The sequence below is a fragment of the Neurospora crassa genome, linkage group I, assembly GCF_000182925.2.
Source record: "Neurospora crassa OR74A linkage group I, whole genome shotgun sequence".
Classification (NCBI taxonomy): domain Eukaryota; kingdom Fungi; phylum Ascomycota; class Sordariomycetes; order Sordariales; family Sordariaceae; genus Neurospora; species Neurospora crassa.
The window spans coordinates 1,071,606-1,086,985 of record NC_026501.1 but is presented as its reverse complement, the minus strand read 5'-3'; the positions used below and the strand labels follow the sequence as shown (position 1 = coordinate 1,086,985).

At 51.2% G+C, this 15,380-nt stretch overlaps 6 protein-coding genes across 7 annotated transcripts; 4 read left to right on the top strand and 2 right to left on the bottom strand.

Moving 5' to 3' along the window:
* Positions 1–567: 567 nt before the first annotated feature.
* On the bottom strand, positions 568–2,908 carry NCU02147 (ankyrin repeat and zinc finger domain-containing protein 1). Its single transcript, XM_959413.3, has one exon. The coding sequence runs from the start codon at positions 2,696–2,698 to the stop codon at positions 749–751; it is 1,950 nt and encodes a 649-aa protein (XP_964506.2). The 5' UTR covers positions 2,699–2,908; the 3' UTR covers positions 568–748.
* Positions 2,909–3,564: 656 nt separating this feature from the next.
* On the top strand, positions 3,565–4,731 carry NCU16330 (hypothetical protein). The gene is made up of 3 exons (XM_011395038.1): positions 3,565–3,869; positions 3,939–4,260; positions 4,429–4,731. Exons 1-3 carry the CDS (start codon positions 3,808–3,810, stop codon positions 4,519–4,521), a joined length of 477 nt encoding a protein of 158 aa, XP_011393340.1. The 5' UTR covers positions 3,565–3,807; the 3' UTR covers positions 4,522–4,731.
* Positions 4,732–4,734: 3 nt separating this feature from the next.
* NCU02148 (triacylglycerol lipase) lies at positions 4,735–8,107 on the bottom strand. Its single transcript, XM_959414.3, has 5 exons — positions 7,878–8,107; positions 7,280–7,816; positions 7,022–7,197; positions 6,649–6,944; positions 4,735–6,589 (listed from the first exon to the last, which is right to left on the bottom strand). The coding sequence occupies exons 2-5, from the start codon at positions 7,309–7,311 to the stop codon at positions 5,210–5,212; spliced, it is 1,884 nt and encodes a 627-aa protein (XP_964507.3). The 5' UTR covers positions 7,312–7,816; positions 7,878–8,107; the 3' UTR covers positions 4,735–5,209.
* Positions 8,108–8,258: 151 nt separating this feature from the next.
* Positions 8,259–9,592, top strand: cyt-1 (cytochrome-1). The gene is made up of 2 exons (XM_959415.2): positions 8,259–8,405; positions 8,488–9,592. Exons 1-2 carry the CDS (start codon positions 8,381–8,383, stop codon positions 8,859–8,861), a joined length of 399 nt encoding a protein of 132 aa, XP_964508.1. The 5' UTR covers positions 8,259–8,380; the 3' UTR covers positions 8,862–9,592.
* Positions 9,593–9,742: 150 nt separating this feature from the next.
* Positions 9,743–12,278, top strand: NCU02150. 2 transcript variants are annotated; one of them, XM_011394643.1, is made up of 2 exons: positions 9,743–10,047; positions 10,513–12,278. In XM_011394643.1, exons 1-2 carry the CDS (start codon positions 9,852–9,854, stop codon positions 12,030–12,032), a joined length of 1,716 nt encoding a protein of 571 aa, XP_011392945.1. In that variant the 5' UTR covers positions 9,743–9,851; the 3' UTR covers positions 12,033–12,278. The 2 variants fall into 2 exon arrangements, with proteins under 2 accessions (XP_011392945.1, XP_011392944.1); XM_011394642.1 differs by having other exon boundaries at positions 9,811–12,278.
* Positions 12,279–12,537: 259 nt separating this feature from the next.
* On the top strand, positions 12,538–15,293 carry NCU02151 (WD repeat containing protein 23). Its single transcript, XM_959417.2, has 3 exons — positions 12,538–13,224; positions 13,323–14,744; positions 14,815–15,293. Exons 1-3 carry the CDS (start codon positions 12,810–12,812, stop codon positions 15,009–15,011), a joined length of 2,034 nt encoding a protein of 677 aa, XP_964510.1. The 5' UTR covers positions 12,538–12,809; the 3' UTR covers positions 15,012–15,293.
* Positions 15,294–15,380: the final 87 nt, after the last annotated feature.

The window sequence follows — 15,380 nt, the reverse complement described above, 5'->3', positions numbered from 1 at the left end:
TACGCTTCAATGAAGTAAATTCGCAAAAACAAGAGCGAACCCAAGAACGGCGAGAACTGACACTCAACGCTTTGTAAAATATGGCTATACCTGATGATCGGAACCTTGATAGGAGTATATCTTCCCGTCATCTATCCAGACTTAAGGGACTCTTCTCGAAATATTAGCGACACAAGTCGAATACTAACAGAGCAGACGTTCGGTTAAATGAAAATAGGTAATCTTCGATCTGTTGATGTGTTGTTCGCTCGCAATATTTCGAAGAAAATAAACTATGAAGGCAATGTTTAGCTTACACCAGATAGTTTAAGACCAGGAAGATTTCGCATTGTTTTTAGTTTCATGCTTGTCGTTGTAGGAGTAGTCTTGTAAGGGCGAAATATAGACATGATGTTCATTTTTTGCTTCAATGATGATTGAGACCATCCCCAATGCCCTACTTCTTACCCTGAGATACGTTTAGGCTGGGGACCCATCTTATATATAAGCCGAAATCGCCCTAAAATAGCATGGCTTGCTCACCTGTTCCATGAATCATGCCCAATTAATTGCTCATGATCAATTATTCATTGGTTGACCAAAGGTTGCCGATAATGATGGGCAGAGGGAGTCAATTCCATTCACCTCAAACTGAGTCATACGTTGGCAACGCTTTGACATTGGTATACCCTAGATGCAATCGTAAAGTGTCCATGACATTTTCCCTCATCTTACCCACCCCCTCTAGCACCAGCTTCACACGTTAGACTTACTGCCCACCTTGCAGCCGCCTAATCCTCTCCTCCGCCGCCCTCGCTCTCCTCTCCCTCTCCAGCCTCATCTTCATTTCTGGCGTCAACCCCTTCGCCTCCTCTTCCCTTCGTTCCTGCGGCGTCAGCTTCATCGCAGCCGCCAACACACTGCCACCAGCCTTCTTCCCATTCTTCGTCGCATCAACCTTTGGTCCCTCCTTTTTCAGCCTCTCCTCCTCAGCCTTCCTTCTCTGATCCTCCTTCTCTTTCGCTTCATTCTTTTCCCTCTCCGTCCTCTTCAATGCCTCGTCCCGCGATAGCGCGACGGGGACCCCGGCGGCTTCCCAATCCCATGCTTCCTCACCAAGCTCCGAGCGGGCAACGCGGAAAGCGTCGCGGGTGGCGCGGTCGCCAGCAAGCTCGAAGGCAGTCCTACCGTCGCCGTTAGGGATGGTAGGGTCCGCGCCGGCGCGGGTGAGGAGACCGGTCACAAGCGGCGCCGAGTTTTGGGATGCGGCCAGGTGAAGCGGCGTTGGAGTGTGGTGGTCTGCTGGGAAAAAGCGGAATTCCTTGAGGGAGATGTCGTTTGTGCTGAGGTAGGATAGAAGGGCGGGCACCTTTGAGCGCTTGACCAGGGCCTGGATCTGTTGGGTGTGCAAAAGGAGCGTCTCCTCTTCTTCTGAAAGTTTTGGTTTCGAAGCCGCAGCCGGCTTAGGGCTCTTCGGTCTCTTCGGTGACTCGGTAGTCGGAGCGGCTGCCTCGGGGACGATCTGTCGTACTTTCAGCCTGGTAAGCTCGATGAAGGCGCGCATCAGCTCGTTCTGGGTAGCTCTCCGGGTCATAAATGGGAAACCACGAATGCGGGGGTCGTTCGCCCGCAGGACCTGTCCGTCGTAAGGGCCGAACAATGTCCTCCTGTTGGTTAAGCCGGTGGCGCGGATGAAGAGCAGATCGGATGTGTCGATAAGTCCCTTCCATTCGGCCAACAGCCCGCGAACATCCTCGACGAGAGCCTGCTCGTTGTACCGACGAAGGTTAGCACCGGCTGAGTGGGCGGCGCCTTTGGCGTTGTCGTTGGCGGATTGCGAACCACCCTGCTTGCGACGAGTGGTGTATCTGTGGAAGGTCTTGTGCACTAGGACGACGGCTTCCTTGTTGAGGGGTCCGGTTGTTCCATGCTTCGTCTTCCGTGGGTTTAGCGAGACAACCATAGCGGCAAAGTGTCCACCGCCAATCATGCACATGAAGATGTGCTTGCCAGTGTAATTTGGTGGGATATCGTTGGCGTCCTTTGGCGGTTTGCCCATGGTGATGGGTGCCAGTTGCCTGGACTTGATAGCATCCATAATAGCGTCCTCCTTCTTCAGCTCTTCTGGGGTGAACATGGCTTTGTAGACGCCATAATAAGAGTTCTCGGGTAACTTCGGGGAGCTGAACCAGAGCAATGGTTGCGACCCGTTTGACGACTTCACTTTTTCCCCGTCATTCTCACCATCATCGCCACCCTCCTTTGTCATCTTTTCTACAATGTTGGCCTGCTTCTTCAGGAGGGCAGATAACATATTCGTATCCTTGTCCTGCCCCTCTTCTTCATCCTCGCTGTCTGAAGAGTCGGAACCTGAAATGCTTTCGTCGAGATTGTTGACGAGCTCCTCAAACTTGGCCTCGGTTACTGGGGAAAGACCGTTGAGTTTCTGTTTCAGGTTGTAATGGTGAAAATCGGTCTTCAAGTGACTTCGTTGTTCCTGGACGTTGTCGAACTTGAGGCTGCATAGTGAACAGCTGGCTTGCGACCCCGATGCGGTGGGCTCAGATGCTGTGGTATCGATTGTCTGCTTGGCGGTTTCGTTGACTGGCTCGGCTGTAATGTCCGCATCTGACTTGAGGGCGACCGTGTTCAGGATGTCGGCGTCGATGTCGTATAGATAGACGGGCCTCCGCTGGAGGTCTTCCTGTTTGCTGGCCATATTGTCGAATGTGATGAGGAAAGGTGAGCGTTACTGGCGTCTGGGAGAGGGAACGATGGCTGCTTCTGGTGATGAGTGGAAGCAAAAAGTTTTTGTAACGGCGAGTGGTTGAGAATGGGGCGCCTCTCTGTTATAAACCTTGTTTGCAAATTGTCGGGTCACCGTTCGATGCTAATGTTGATGTTGATGTTGGCCGTGACGGGCTTGAAAGCTATGAGACGTCAACTGTGAAGTTCCCTGGCAAGCATCAGTGGGGCATTCTTTATCGCGCTAGACATCGTTGGCCGATAAGAGTCATCTCGGGTGACGTACCTCTACCGATCCGATCGAAGTCACAGTTTGACCCTAGCGCACCGCCACAAGCTCCAGTAACCAAAGCGATACTGTTTGTAACTGTCTTGCTCTTTGTGGGCTCTCTCATGAAAATCCGAAAATATTTGGAAAAGAAGAGAAATTTTTTCAAGGCGTTGCCCAACGGGGTCGACACAAGTATATGTACTGCGAGCCGCGAGGTACCTTTCATTTGTTGTCCGGCTGAGCCCTAACCCTGACCGGCTTGTCGACCTAATTCTTGTCTCCTTGAGATTCATCGGACGCTGCGTCTCAGTCTCGAGCATTTTTCAACGCACTACCGGTAAATTGATGCCGCATGGTAAACGGACTTCGATATGTGCAATGCATACGACGCCTGTTTCAGCGCGATGCAAGTGAAGAACGTACAAGAGCGGATCAAATAATATGGTAGGTTCCGGTTCCAAAAAGGAAGAATACAATCTAGAGCGACTGGATCCAAGAAATGCCAAGTGCAGTTGTTCCACTCGTCTTCTCGCTTGGATGCTGCCTACCCTGAACAACAATCAAAAAGAGGAGGACCCTGATGGACAACAGCAAGGGGACGAGGCGACGGATAGTTTTGTTGTCCGCGAAACATTGACACCACGAGAATAGACATTAAGCGTCGGACTACATCACGACACCTCTCTCATCTTACATTTTCTTCACTTCCAGAAAGCATTACCTCGCGTGGCCCTGTGTAGCTTGTTGCATTGTTTATTCATCCTCACTCACCGTCACCCGTACACATTCCCCCCTTCCCTAAAATAAACAAAATGGCCTCCCAACTACCCCCTTTCCCACGCTTTGTCTTTACCAAATTCGAACCTCTCTCACTGTATGCATACTTCGCTCCTTCTCATCACATTTCACTCTCAGATAGAAACACTAACACCTCCCCACGCAGACTATCCGGCTTTCTCCCCGCCATCCTCTCCCCCGATTGGTTCACCCACGAACAACTCTCCTCCTCTTCACCTCTAATCGCCTATCCCACCGCCAGCCGCACCACCACCCGCCAACTAGGTAACATGTATTTCCTCGCCTTTCTTGTCGGGGTAGGCGTGCTGTACTCTTCTTCCGAGATCAGAGTCGTCAAAAACTACCTGATTGCTTTGTGGGTAGCGGATCTGGGGCACATGATGATCACGGCGGAGGCCCTGCGATGGGAGGGGACGATGGATGTGAGCGGGTGGAATGCCATGACTTGGGGGAATCTGGGAGTTACTGTGAGTTTTTTCTGAACCTTTCTTTCTTTTTTTTTTTTTCCTTTTTTTCTTCTTTTTTTTGTTTTTTTTTGGTATGAGTATCGTTTTTTTTATTTTACATGGCTTGAAGGGGCAATACATTGGGATTATCAGACGATGAGTGATGATTGCTGATGAAGGAGTGTGCAGATGTTCTTGTTCCTGACGAGATCGGCTTATCTACTGGGGCTGTTTGGGCCGGATATGCCGAGGGTTGTGAAGGGGGCCAAGAAGACGGAGTGAGCAAGGGGAAATCATTTCGGCGAGCGAGAGCTAGTATGGTGGTTATCTGTTATGTGGTGTTGTAGTAAACCCATCATCGACAGCAAAGTTGAGAGTAGCATATGACAAATATGTTAACCTGCTGACGGCGGTGACTTTCGTCTGTTCAATAGCGAAGACTATAAAAGCGAGCAGCACCGAGGAATGCAGGCGAGTCATGGAGAGAGGGAGGGCATGGTGATCAGGCAGTTGAAATGCATGATTAGAGATACTGTACAATTCTACGTCGCTGCTATTTGCCCTCATTCATCATGTTCAACATTGTGATTACCACTACTGTGTATGCCACCCGGCAGCCATGGTCACCTGCACCAAGCAAATTCCACGATCCACTGTCGCTCCGGCTGTAGCCCCGGCTCCCAAGGTACTACCTCTTGATCGGACTCTTCCTCCAGTTCCTTAACGTCCCAGCTTCATCCGAGCTCCCTCCCGTCAAAGCAGCAAGTGGAACCTCAGCACCACTCGTAGTAACACCACCTACTGCCCTGCCTAAATGTCGTAAGGAAGTTCCGCGATTAGTATCCAGCTCTTGTATAATGCAACTCGAACTGCATCAACATACACCCCATATATAATAAAAAAAAGGGAGAAGAAGAACCATCAGAAGCATAAAAAACATACAAACACGCTCGCACGCTTGCACGCAGAATCAAGGAGACTCACTAGCACCAAGACTGATCCCCTTCCCAGCCCTGAGCGAGTTCAGACTCATCTGGCTCGCGCCCGTTCCAGTCCTCTTGGGCGGCGTAACTGAAGGTAATGCACCTACATATTCGGAGTCGGGACTTCTGTCCGACGGCGACTCGGCTCTCGAGCCGTTTTCAAAGCGCGTATCCAAGGACCCGGGATACATGGGGCTCGTCGGCCTCGAGTTCGGTCTCCTAAGAATATTGCCTCCGAGCTTGGAACCAGAAGTGCTGCTGAGGCTGCCAACAGAAGTCGTAAGGGGGCTTTCGCGCGCTTGATGCGGTGCTTCGATCTGACCCAACCGTTCCTGGCGCTCGTCGGCATCAATAAATTGCTCCTCGCCATCATGGACACTCCCAGCCACGGCAGTGCTGACGTCACTGTCGACAGCCATGTTATCACCATTCTTGTTGGGCTTGAAGCGTCTCAAGGAGTTACTGGCGCTCAGGCTGACATGTCGGGCGCTGCGGTAGCGTTCGTATTCTTCCTTGGTGTGTTCGGCTCCGGTGAAACTTTCGAGTGCATCAAAGACGTGCTGGAAGACTTGGGCGTCAACGTCACGGGCCCAGAGAAAATCGAGGTGTTCGTAATGGGGGATCTCGGTGGCCACCGTCTGGGTTGGCAGTTCGCGAAGCATGACTTTGATGTCTACGAGCGAATCGATGCCGCCGTAGACGAGAACAATAGGAGTCTTGATGTTGCGGGTGGGATACTTGGCGACTTTCGTGTACTTGCTGCTGGTGGATAGCATGAGCGGGGGCTGCACATCGTCATCGAACATCTGAAAGGACTTGGTGCGGATAATCTGGAACCAGTGGACGACCGACTTGGTACTTGTGAATGAGTAAAGATGCGGGTATGCGGCAAGCTTCTGCGAGGTGCTGATGTTCTGGGTCTTCCAGTTGAAGAGAAAGCTGAGTCCCATGTCGATGAGCTTCGCAAAGATGGGTGGGTAGAGAATCGATTGCCACATGGTTGCCGAACTCAGAATAGAGCGTCTTCCGAAAAGCAAGAATAACACCTGCGGTGATGCCTTGACGAGGGCGTCCACAATGCCGTTGGATAGGCCGGCCGGGGACATGGCTGGAGCAAGAGCGATAAAGACGTTGACCTGGTCGTTGAGCTTCGGGTGGATGGACAGACTAGCAAAAGCTTGGGCTGTGCCCTGAGAGAAACCAATGTAGGACAAGGACGGTTGGCCCGTGGTCTCCAAAATGTAGCTAATGCTGTCAGGGATATCGTGGAAGGCGAACTCGTCGATCGAGAAGTTCCAGAATCTTTGCGACATGGGCGAACAGTGGACGGACTTTTTGGAGTACTTGTTGCCGCGGTTGTTTCCGAACTGAAAGGTAAGCTTTTGTCAGTTGTTTTCCCAGCCATAGTAAGGGCAGACGAACGTACCCAGACATCAAAGCCGCGCTCAACAAGCACAAAGGGCAAGCATCTTTGCTCGTCCGTTAGACAGACCCAAACCTCGCTGTTCATCAGCAGGCCGTGATGTAGGTAGACAACGCGCTTCTTGATGCTATTCGGTCCTCGGTTGACCTTTGTATCCTCCTCGCCCTTCTTGTAAGCCAACCGGTGCAGACCGAGCAGATATCCATCCTTAGTCTGCACAACATGCTCTTCTGCGGTGTATCCGAATAGGGCGCAGAGATCGACAAAATCGGAGGCGTTTCGGACGGCTTCAGAGACGGCTGTACACATCGGACAGTGTTAGTTTCTTGCGCGACGATCCGACAAAGGCTCAAGGAATTGAGTGATTGTCACATACGCTGCCTCCTCTCCTCGGCCCGCTTCTGTGCTGGTGTTGTCCATCTGTTGAACAGTCGTCTCGATAACCGGTAGAAAAGGGTTATTAGGGTGTTAGGCAGGGCAAGCGTCAGAACACGAATGAGGGCCTCGAATCCCACGAGAAAGAAGGACCCGATAAGCGCAACATACTCGGTGCTGTTGGAAACGAGATAAGACGTTAGACGAAGTGCACCGAAATACGGGATGGTCAGGTAGGGGAAACAGAGGCATGTCTCACACATCGAGTCGCCCGAGAAACGGAACTGGCATTTTGGCGGCTTTCGGCAACTATACCCTCATTGGCGCAGGGTCAGGTAAAATAGGGGGCTGAAGCGATCGATAGCTATAGATGTGCTATAACAGCCCCTGGTCAAGAATAGGATAGTATAATGAATGGGGACTGTCCAAGTCTGGACTGTGCGAAGGCGTATAAGTACAAGACAGATGTGCCACCAACGATCAATGGGAGATTATTGTATAAGTATAATGTATGGGGTCAGGAAGTTGCTGGTCGGTTGGTGATAGGAGAAGAAGAGGGGGAAGAAAAAAAAAGGCGGCAAAAGATCGAGAAGGGGTACTGTAGTTTGAACCAATGTGATGTCACAATGTCACCTAGGGTCACATGCAAATGCGAGGACTCTGAAGCATCTTCATGTGAACGATTCATTCTCTTAAAGTGTTCTTGGTCTGGCCATTGGCTCCTGGTTTTGAAGCACCGTTTAGCATGAATATTGGAAGATGACTAACCATGCGAGATGTGACCCAGACCCGGTTGCTGTGTTCGATCCCATGTCAGTGGGCGATGGAGGACCTGGCGATCAAGGAGGGGTCCTTACCTAGCTCCTGGGGTTATGGGTGCACAAAGCCTACCTAGACTAGAGCTGAGAGATCTTGGATCTGGTGTACCCGCACACTTTATACGTGGTGGACTGTACGCAGCAGGTAGGTACTTGGTCATTCAAGACTTTGATGGACTCGGACGGGATGATAGACCATCCATTCGCCTTTGTGTAGGTAATTTCTCGAGGCTCGCTCGAGCTAGGAACCGTGGCATGCGATGTCAATGTTTAGAGTGAAGACAAGAAACGAAAAAAAGAAGAACCGACCTCAACTGAATGCCCGACCAATGGAATTGTCGAACCCCTGCTTGTGTAAGTAAGTGCACAGGCCGGTTTGTGCCCTACGCTCCTGCACTTTCAGAACAACCCGTTCGGCCCCGCGACTAGCGCACCCTAGCGATGGGATTCTGCCCCGGGCATTCTGGACATTGGAGTTCCGATCGCCGTCCCTCGCTTGCCGCCCCAGTTTCCCAGTCCAACCATCGCAGAACGCAGTCACCATGCCGAGCTCATGTAAAGAGATCCGTAAGTTACCAATGGCCCTTTGTTTTGTTTTGCTTTGCTTTGCTTTGTCCAAATAAACCGCTAACTGCGCCCCCTCCTCCAGGTGCCGCCCTGGCGCAATGCCTCCAGGAGTCGGAATGTGTCATGGTTCACAGAAACTCGGCCGCCGACTGCCTCCGTCCTCCGCTCGTCGACACCCTCCCGACCCAATGCCAGCAGTTCAAGAGAGCTTTTGGTGACTGCAGGCGAGGCATGATCGACATGCGCAAGCGATTCCGCGGCAACCAGCCCATCACCTTCCAGAAGCTACAGGAGACTGAGCAATCAGGCGAGGGCTACCAGTTGTATGCCGGCAAGTCGGCCTTTGCTGGCGGCAAGGGCGTCACGGATGGCAACAACTCGGCCGAGCCGGACTGGAGAGAGTTGGAGAACCAGAAGTTCAGAGAGGAGGCTGCTGCCGCGGCGAACAAGAAGTGATCGAGCCGACACGACGGATACAAGGCATTAAACCTACACCATACCACAACAGGTTGAGATCACGGAAGCGAGGATAATCAGGTGTACGATTGGAAAGAGGGCGAAAATTAGGGCCTATAGGCCATGGGTGGAATACAAGTATCAGCATTGGTAGGCGTTTTGGATTTTATGGCGAAATGGGAGGTTGAATTGTACCACTTGCCGCCTTGTCACTGCGCGAAAATGACCTCAGTCTTCTACCGCCTTGCGCTTGCGTCGCGACGATTCGCAGACACCAGGCTCACAATCCAACAACTTTGTTGAGCTTGCCAAATTGGGACCGCCGGTTCAAAAAAGAAAGTCCTCAACTTGGTTACAAGTCACACATTCGAATGTCCAATCCCTGATTATACAATCATAAACACCCAGTGTTTAACTCGGTGGAATCGTCAACTCAAATCTGAACCTCAGTCTCCGTAGTCGTCTGATTCTGAGAACGGTCAGTCCACAATCTCTCCAAGTTGAGACCAACACACACTCTCCCCAAAAACGGCGCACCTATCGGGGCGCTTTTCATCTACACGTGTATAGACAAGTACATAGGCGTGAAACGGGTATGTGTACCGGTTCGCAAGATCCATGCTTCTTCGTCATACGCAGTAAAGTTACTTAGCCCAGACAAACGCTAAATCATGGAGGGGCGGACTTCACTCCGTCACACATGACCCAAAAGCTGAAGATGCTATTGTTCAGACTATCGAGAACTTCCCGAGACATTGGCTCTGCATCGGACTGCTTATTTGTCTTATATATATCTTCATTGTGAATCTTTATCTTTTTTTCTTGTTGCTCGCTGAAGGCTTGGTGGTTTCCATTTTTTTTCTCCATTTTAAACCAGCCCCGCAAATTCCTCTCTTCATCTTTCCTGGCCGGGACCTCGTTTTTTTTTTCTTACGACGTTCAATCCTACAACAAACCTAAAAGAACCATGCGACACCTAAACCTAACTCCATGATCGCCGAAGCCATGGCTCGCTTCTTTTGTCGACGGCGCTGCTCCGTCGTTGTCGGTACCAGCCTCATATTGCTTGCGTCTTTGACGTTCTACATGATTCACCTTCTTGGGCCAGATAAGGCAGGCCAAGAGTCGCTCTTCAATCGACCAGCGACAAAAGCTTCTGAAAAGCTCCCAGATATGACGTCGTACCGTAAGGGTCCTCATTTCAGTCCCCACATTCACCAAGCACATCATGCGTCTGATTGTTTTCTTCCGATGTTCCATCATCACCATGTCCCACATTGCGATAGTGCACACTGCGTCTACCGCATCTGCACAGTCGTAACAAGAATGCTTTGCGGATAATACAAGGTCTATCAGCCAATCCAGTTGGCGACCTGAGATGGTGCATATGGCAAAACGTCCGCATAAGGTGTAGCCTTCCCCAATTAAGGATTCCTGCTACGAGCCGTATAGCCTCCTCACAAGTTGTTCACCTCTTTTCTTCGATTTTTTTTTTTTTTGTTTCCATAATATTTTAGTTTCAATGCCTTTTCTTTGTTTTCTATGGTTACCATTAGCATTCTTTGCCTAATTATTCAGAGCTCCAATTCCAGAGCGATCTAAACAGCACCCACGGCAGGTAACTGGAACACTTCATTAATGATGGCTACAGAACCCTCGCAACCTCAAGCTCTCACGACCCAGGATAACGGCGATAGGCACCATGTTCCCATTATCTCAGACCTCGAAGTTAGCGACGCAGTCCACACTCCTGTAACTCTGATATCAAACCTCTCCAAGAAACATCTCCCATCTACCACCAACCCTTCACCACCGTCCGCATCATCTTCCGATATTAGCAAGAACAAACGTTTGGTTATCGTAGGCGACACGCACGGTCGCCCGACAGCTCTACGATCTCTTCTGGACAAGATATCTTTCGACAACACGACAGATCATCTCATTCTTGCCGGAGATTTAGTGACAAAAGGTCCGGATAGCAAGGGCTTGGTGCAGTTCGCTAGGGACATAGGAGCGAGTGCCGTGAGAGGCAACCATGACGACAAGGTGCTCGAGGCCGCGAAGTGGTTAGGTCGCATAAAGCAGGGCAAGAACGGGTGGGGAAAGACAGAGAACCAGCGCGATAGTGTGAGAGAAGACGATGAGGAAATGTTCGAAGAAGAGGAAGCGAAGGATAGTGTCGAAATCTCAGGTCGACGAAGAACAAAAAAGCCCAAGGGCGTGAAACCAGAACACATTGCCGTCGCCCGCTCCCTCACCGTCTCTCAACTTCACTGGCTTGCCTCTCGTCCCATCATCCTCCGAGTCGGCCACCTTTACGGAGCCAAGACCGCGCCATGGAACGCCAAAGAAGTTGTCGTCGTCCACGGGGGCCTCATCCCGTCTCTTCCGCTAGAAAAGCAAGACCCATGGGCAGTGATGAACGTGCGAAGCCTGGTTTACAAGCGCTCCACTTCCTCAACCTCTGACGATAACACCGGTGACGAAGACGAAAAGAAGAACGATGATGGAAGCATTGACACCACCGTCACCCATAATCGAATAACCACCATTCCTCTCGACACCCGCGAAGGTGAACCCTGGTCCCGCGCTTGGAACCGCTACCAGAACCTAATCAGCAGCGAATCCAATCGCGTAGTCGTCGTCTACGGCCACGACGCCCGCTCGGGTCTGCAAGTCGACAAACACATCACCATCGACCCAGGGAAGAGCCCAATCCCAATCAGCGCCCGCCACATTACCGGAACAGGGGATCAAACCGTCATCTTTACCGCCGAAGGAGACGTGGAATTTGAAATCGAGACTGAATATGAGGGTATTGATGATGATAATGATGATGATGACGACGACGATGATAATTTGGAGCCGGGCACTATATCGATGACAACGAATACTATGGTGACGAATGCGCCAATGACGGCGGCGGCAGCATCACCGGACACGGCAGCAGCAACGGAGACGGAAATAATGGAAAAGAGATCACCAGATGGAGGAAAAGATTTGGAAGTTCAAAGTAATAGGAAGAAGCCGAAGAAGTTCAAGGGAATCCGATATGCGTACGGTCTCGACTCGGGATGCGGGCACGGGAGGAAGTTGAGTGCGTTGGTGTTGGGTGTCAACGAGAGCGGGGATGATATCGTTCATTGGATTGAACAGGTTAAGTGTGATTGAACAAAGTGGAAAGAAGGAAAAATTCCATGATGTCTTCATCTTGGGGCTGGCAAAGATGGTGCCTTTTTTCTGTGTCACATTCAATCCTGGCGTTGGGGTGAGTTACCTAAACTGTCTTATACGTTCGAGTCCCTTGGTAAGATAAGAGTCAGGACGATCATACGGTTAGGGGCAAATAACTTTGGCTTGAGCAAATGGAAAAATTAAAGGCAAGAGTATAGGTATTCAATATATACAGTATCGCAAGAGTTCGAAGCAAGGTGGTCAGGTGGGTGTGTGACAAGAAAATCAGCGACATGCCTAATAAACCCTAACCCTATTCATCAAACTTCGTTATCTCCGGGCCTACACTACCTCTCTCTACACAGTAAAACCCGCGGGGCCGGGGTCACAAAGGACCTTCCCCCACAGTGGAGAAAGACCGATAAATGCGCTGGGATGTCGTCACCGGCAGCGCGGGCAAAGGAACCAAAGACACCGTAGAAGTTCATTGGAGACACGGCCGCCGACTATCGCTGTTGCTGAACTAAGCAAGCCGATTTCCCCTCTATCAATCTGATCCCTCCCCGATCGACGTCCTTTGTAAATGTGACCTTCCGTCTCACTATTCTCTGGTGAACTATAGCCCATACTCCATTATTGTCGTGGCGATTTCAAGCGACACTAATGACTACATCCGTCTCGCTATCCCCGTCATAAGACTCCCATAGCAACTCGGTATCATCGCTTATCACTCAAACGTCAAAAAGGGTTCCGCTCCCAAACACACAGGAAACCATGAGCAGCAGCCCGATAAGACAACCGCCCGAGGGGGGTAATGGAAGCGATGCCGCGTTTGAGAGCTCACATGAAGGTGCGCCCGGGAATGTGGGAAGTGGTGAATATGATGCAGAGCACCACGAACATGGGGAACCGGACGACGCCGGATACTTGTACCACCCGGCGCAAGAACATGCAGACTCAGCCGAGGGCGAACACGATGATGAAGACGATGATTATGACAACGAGGATGAGCACGATGACGAAGACGATGAAGATGACGAAGACTATTTCGATGGGAGTGGTGGTCTTGAGTTTGAGTTGGTTATTGACGAACTAGCACCGGGCGCCCATGATGATGGAGAGGACGACGATGATGATCTCAATGGCGCTGGAAATGCACTCGAGAGGAGGATTCTTCAGATAATACGTGGTAAGATATTCACTCGTCATGGCCATCCGTTCAGGGATGTTTCCCTTTAAGGAGACGCTAAAGAATAGTATGCTAACGGGTGAATGTTCGCTTTCCAGGAGGCGGCGGTCGTGCTCACCTAGGTTCACAACAACTGTTGGCGCTTATCCAAGGTCATCATATGGGTGACATTGACGACGATGACAGCTACTGGGAACCGCCCAGACGGATGAGACCGGGCTATGTTCCCGCCTTTCCCAAAGTACCCAGTGAGCAAGGTCAGAAGCTCATGGAATCCGGTGTTTTCGGCGCCTTTGATCTCAGGGAGCCAGATAGCAAGAAGAAAAGACTTACTCGGCGGTTACTGGATCGGGAGTTGGGCCTGGGGGATAAGACAGCGCAAAAAACCAACCTGGCTCTTATGGCTCAACAAATGATTCCCTCATCGAAGCCCGAGATGGTCATCCATTACGATGATCCCGTGTGCTGCGGCCAGTTCTCCGATGATGGCAACTTCTTTTACGCCTGTGTCAAGGACTTCAAAGTACGCATGTACGACACTTCTAACCCGTACAACTGGAAGCACTACAAGACAGTTCGATACCCCTTTGGTCAATGGACTCTTACAGATGCGGACCTAAGTCCTGACAACAAGTGGCTTGCATATACATCCCTGACAAGCCAAGTTTGCTTCGCCCCCACGGATCCCAATGACACAGGTGACCCCTATACGCTTGATCTTGCCGGTGGAATGGTACGTCAAGGCTGGAGGGATGCCTTTCCCATCTTCTCCATCCGCTTTTCGGGCGACGGACGGACCCTTGTGGCGGGCACAGGTGCCGATTCCATAGTTGTCTACGACATAGAGCGCCGAGAGCCTCTTTACAACGTGGAGGGCCACGATAACGATGTAAACGCCGTTTGCTTTGCCGACAAGCAATCCCCACACATTCTCTACTCCGGGTCGGACGACTGCACCATCAAAGTATGGGACACCCGCAGCATGTCCTCCCGTCGTGAGGCGGGTGCATTCGTCGGCCACATGGAAGGCCTCACATACATCGACAGCAAAGGTGACGGGCGCTACATCCTCAGCAATGGCAAAGATCAATCCATGAAGCTATGGGATCTCCGCAAGGCCATGTCCACAGCCCGCGTGGAAGAGCTTGACGCGACCAGACCTACCGCCAGACGCCGGTATCAGTTCGATTACCGTTTTGCAGAGTATCACGACTACATGTGGCAGCCGCACCCGCACGATAACTCGCTGGTCACGTTCAGGGGACACAAAGTGCAGAGAACACTGATCCGGTGCCACTTCTCGCCTCCTGGTAGCACCAACTCGCGCTATGTCTACTCGGGGTCCTACGATGGGTTCGTGTATGTCTGGAACCTGGACGCAACCATTGCGGCGAAGATCGATGTTAAGAGCGTCACCGAGGGTCTCAGAATTCCTGGATACTCGCCAGCAACGACGAGGAGAGAGTGGATGACGCTTGTTAGGGATGTGGGTTGGCATCCTAATGCGCCGCTGCTTGTTGGTGAGTTATCTTGAACTTTGTTCTGTGCATACCCTGTTCTCTACGGTTTTCGTCTAACCTTGCATCTTAGCGTCGTCATGGAACGGACCTACGATGAATGCTGGAACGGCGACCTTGCATTCTTACAACGAGAGCGATTCTGACGAGGCCGAGCCGGGAATGGGCTTGTCGGTTAACGAAAAGATACAACCGGACGAGGGCTTGTTCAACTGGCGTGGGTTGCGAGGGTTTGTGGATGATGATGATGATGACGATGACTTCTTCTGATTGGGGATGCGGTAGTGCTCCACATGATGTTTCGCTGGTTAGCTTTGGAAGCAATCCGTACCCCCGACGGAAATATGCCTTGAATTGAGAGGAGCACTTCCCACCGGTATTCTCGGTTTCCATAGCTGGGTTTGATGATGGAGTGGTACTCGAGGGATGGGTAACATTGTGTACAACGTCTAGCCTTCTGATCCGAGATGTAATTAATCAAAGAGTACACGACGGCCAGGATGTTAAGGAAACTCCAGACAGTCTATACAGACAAACGAGCGTAATCATCGTGGTGCGATACCTTCCTCTAGGCATGACATCGGGGATCTTCTACACCAACCCTAACCCGTGATATTAGACTCTACCAGGCTGCCAGCT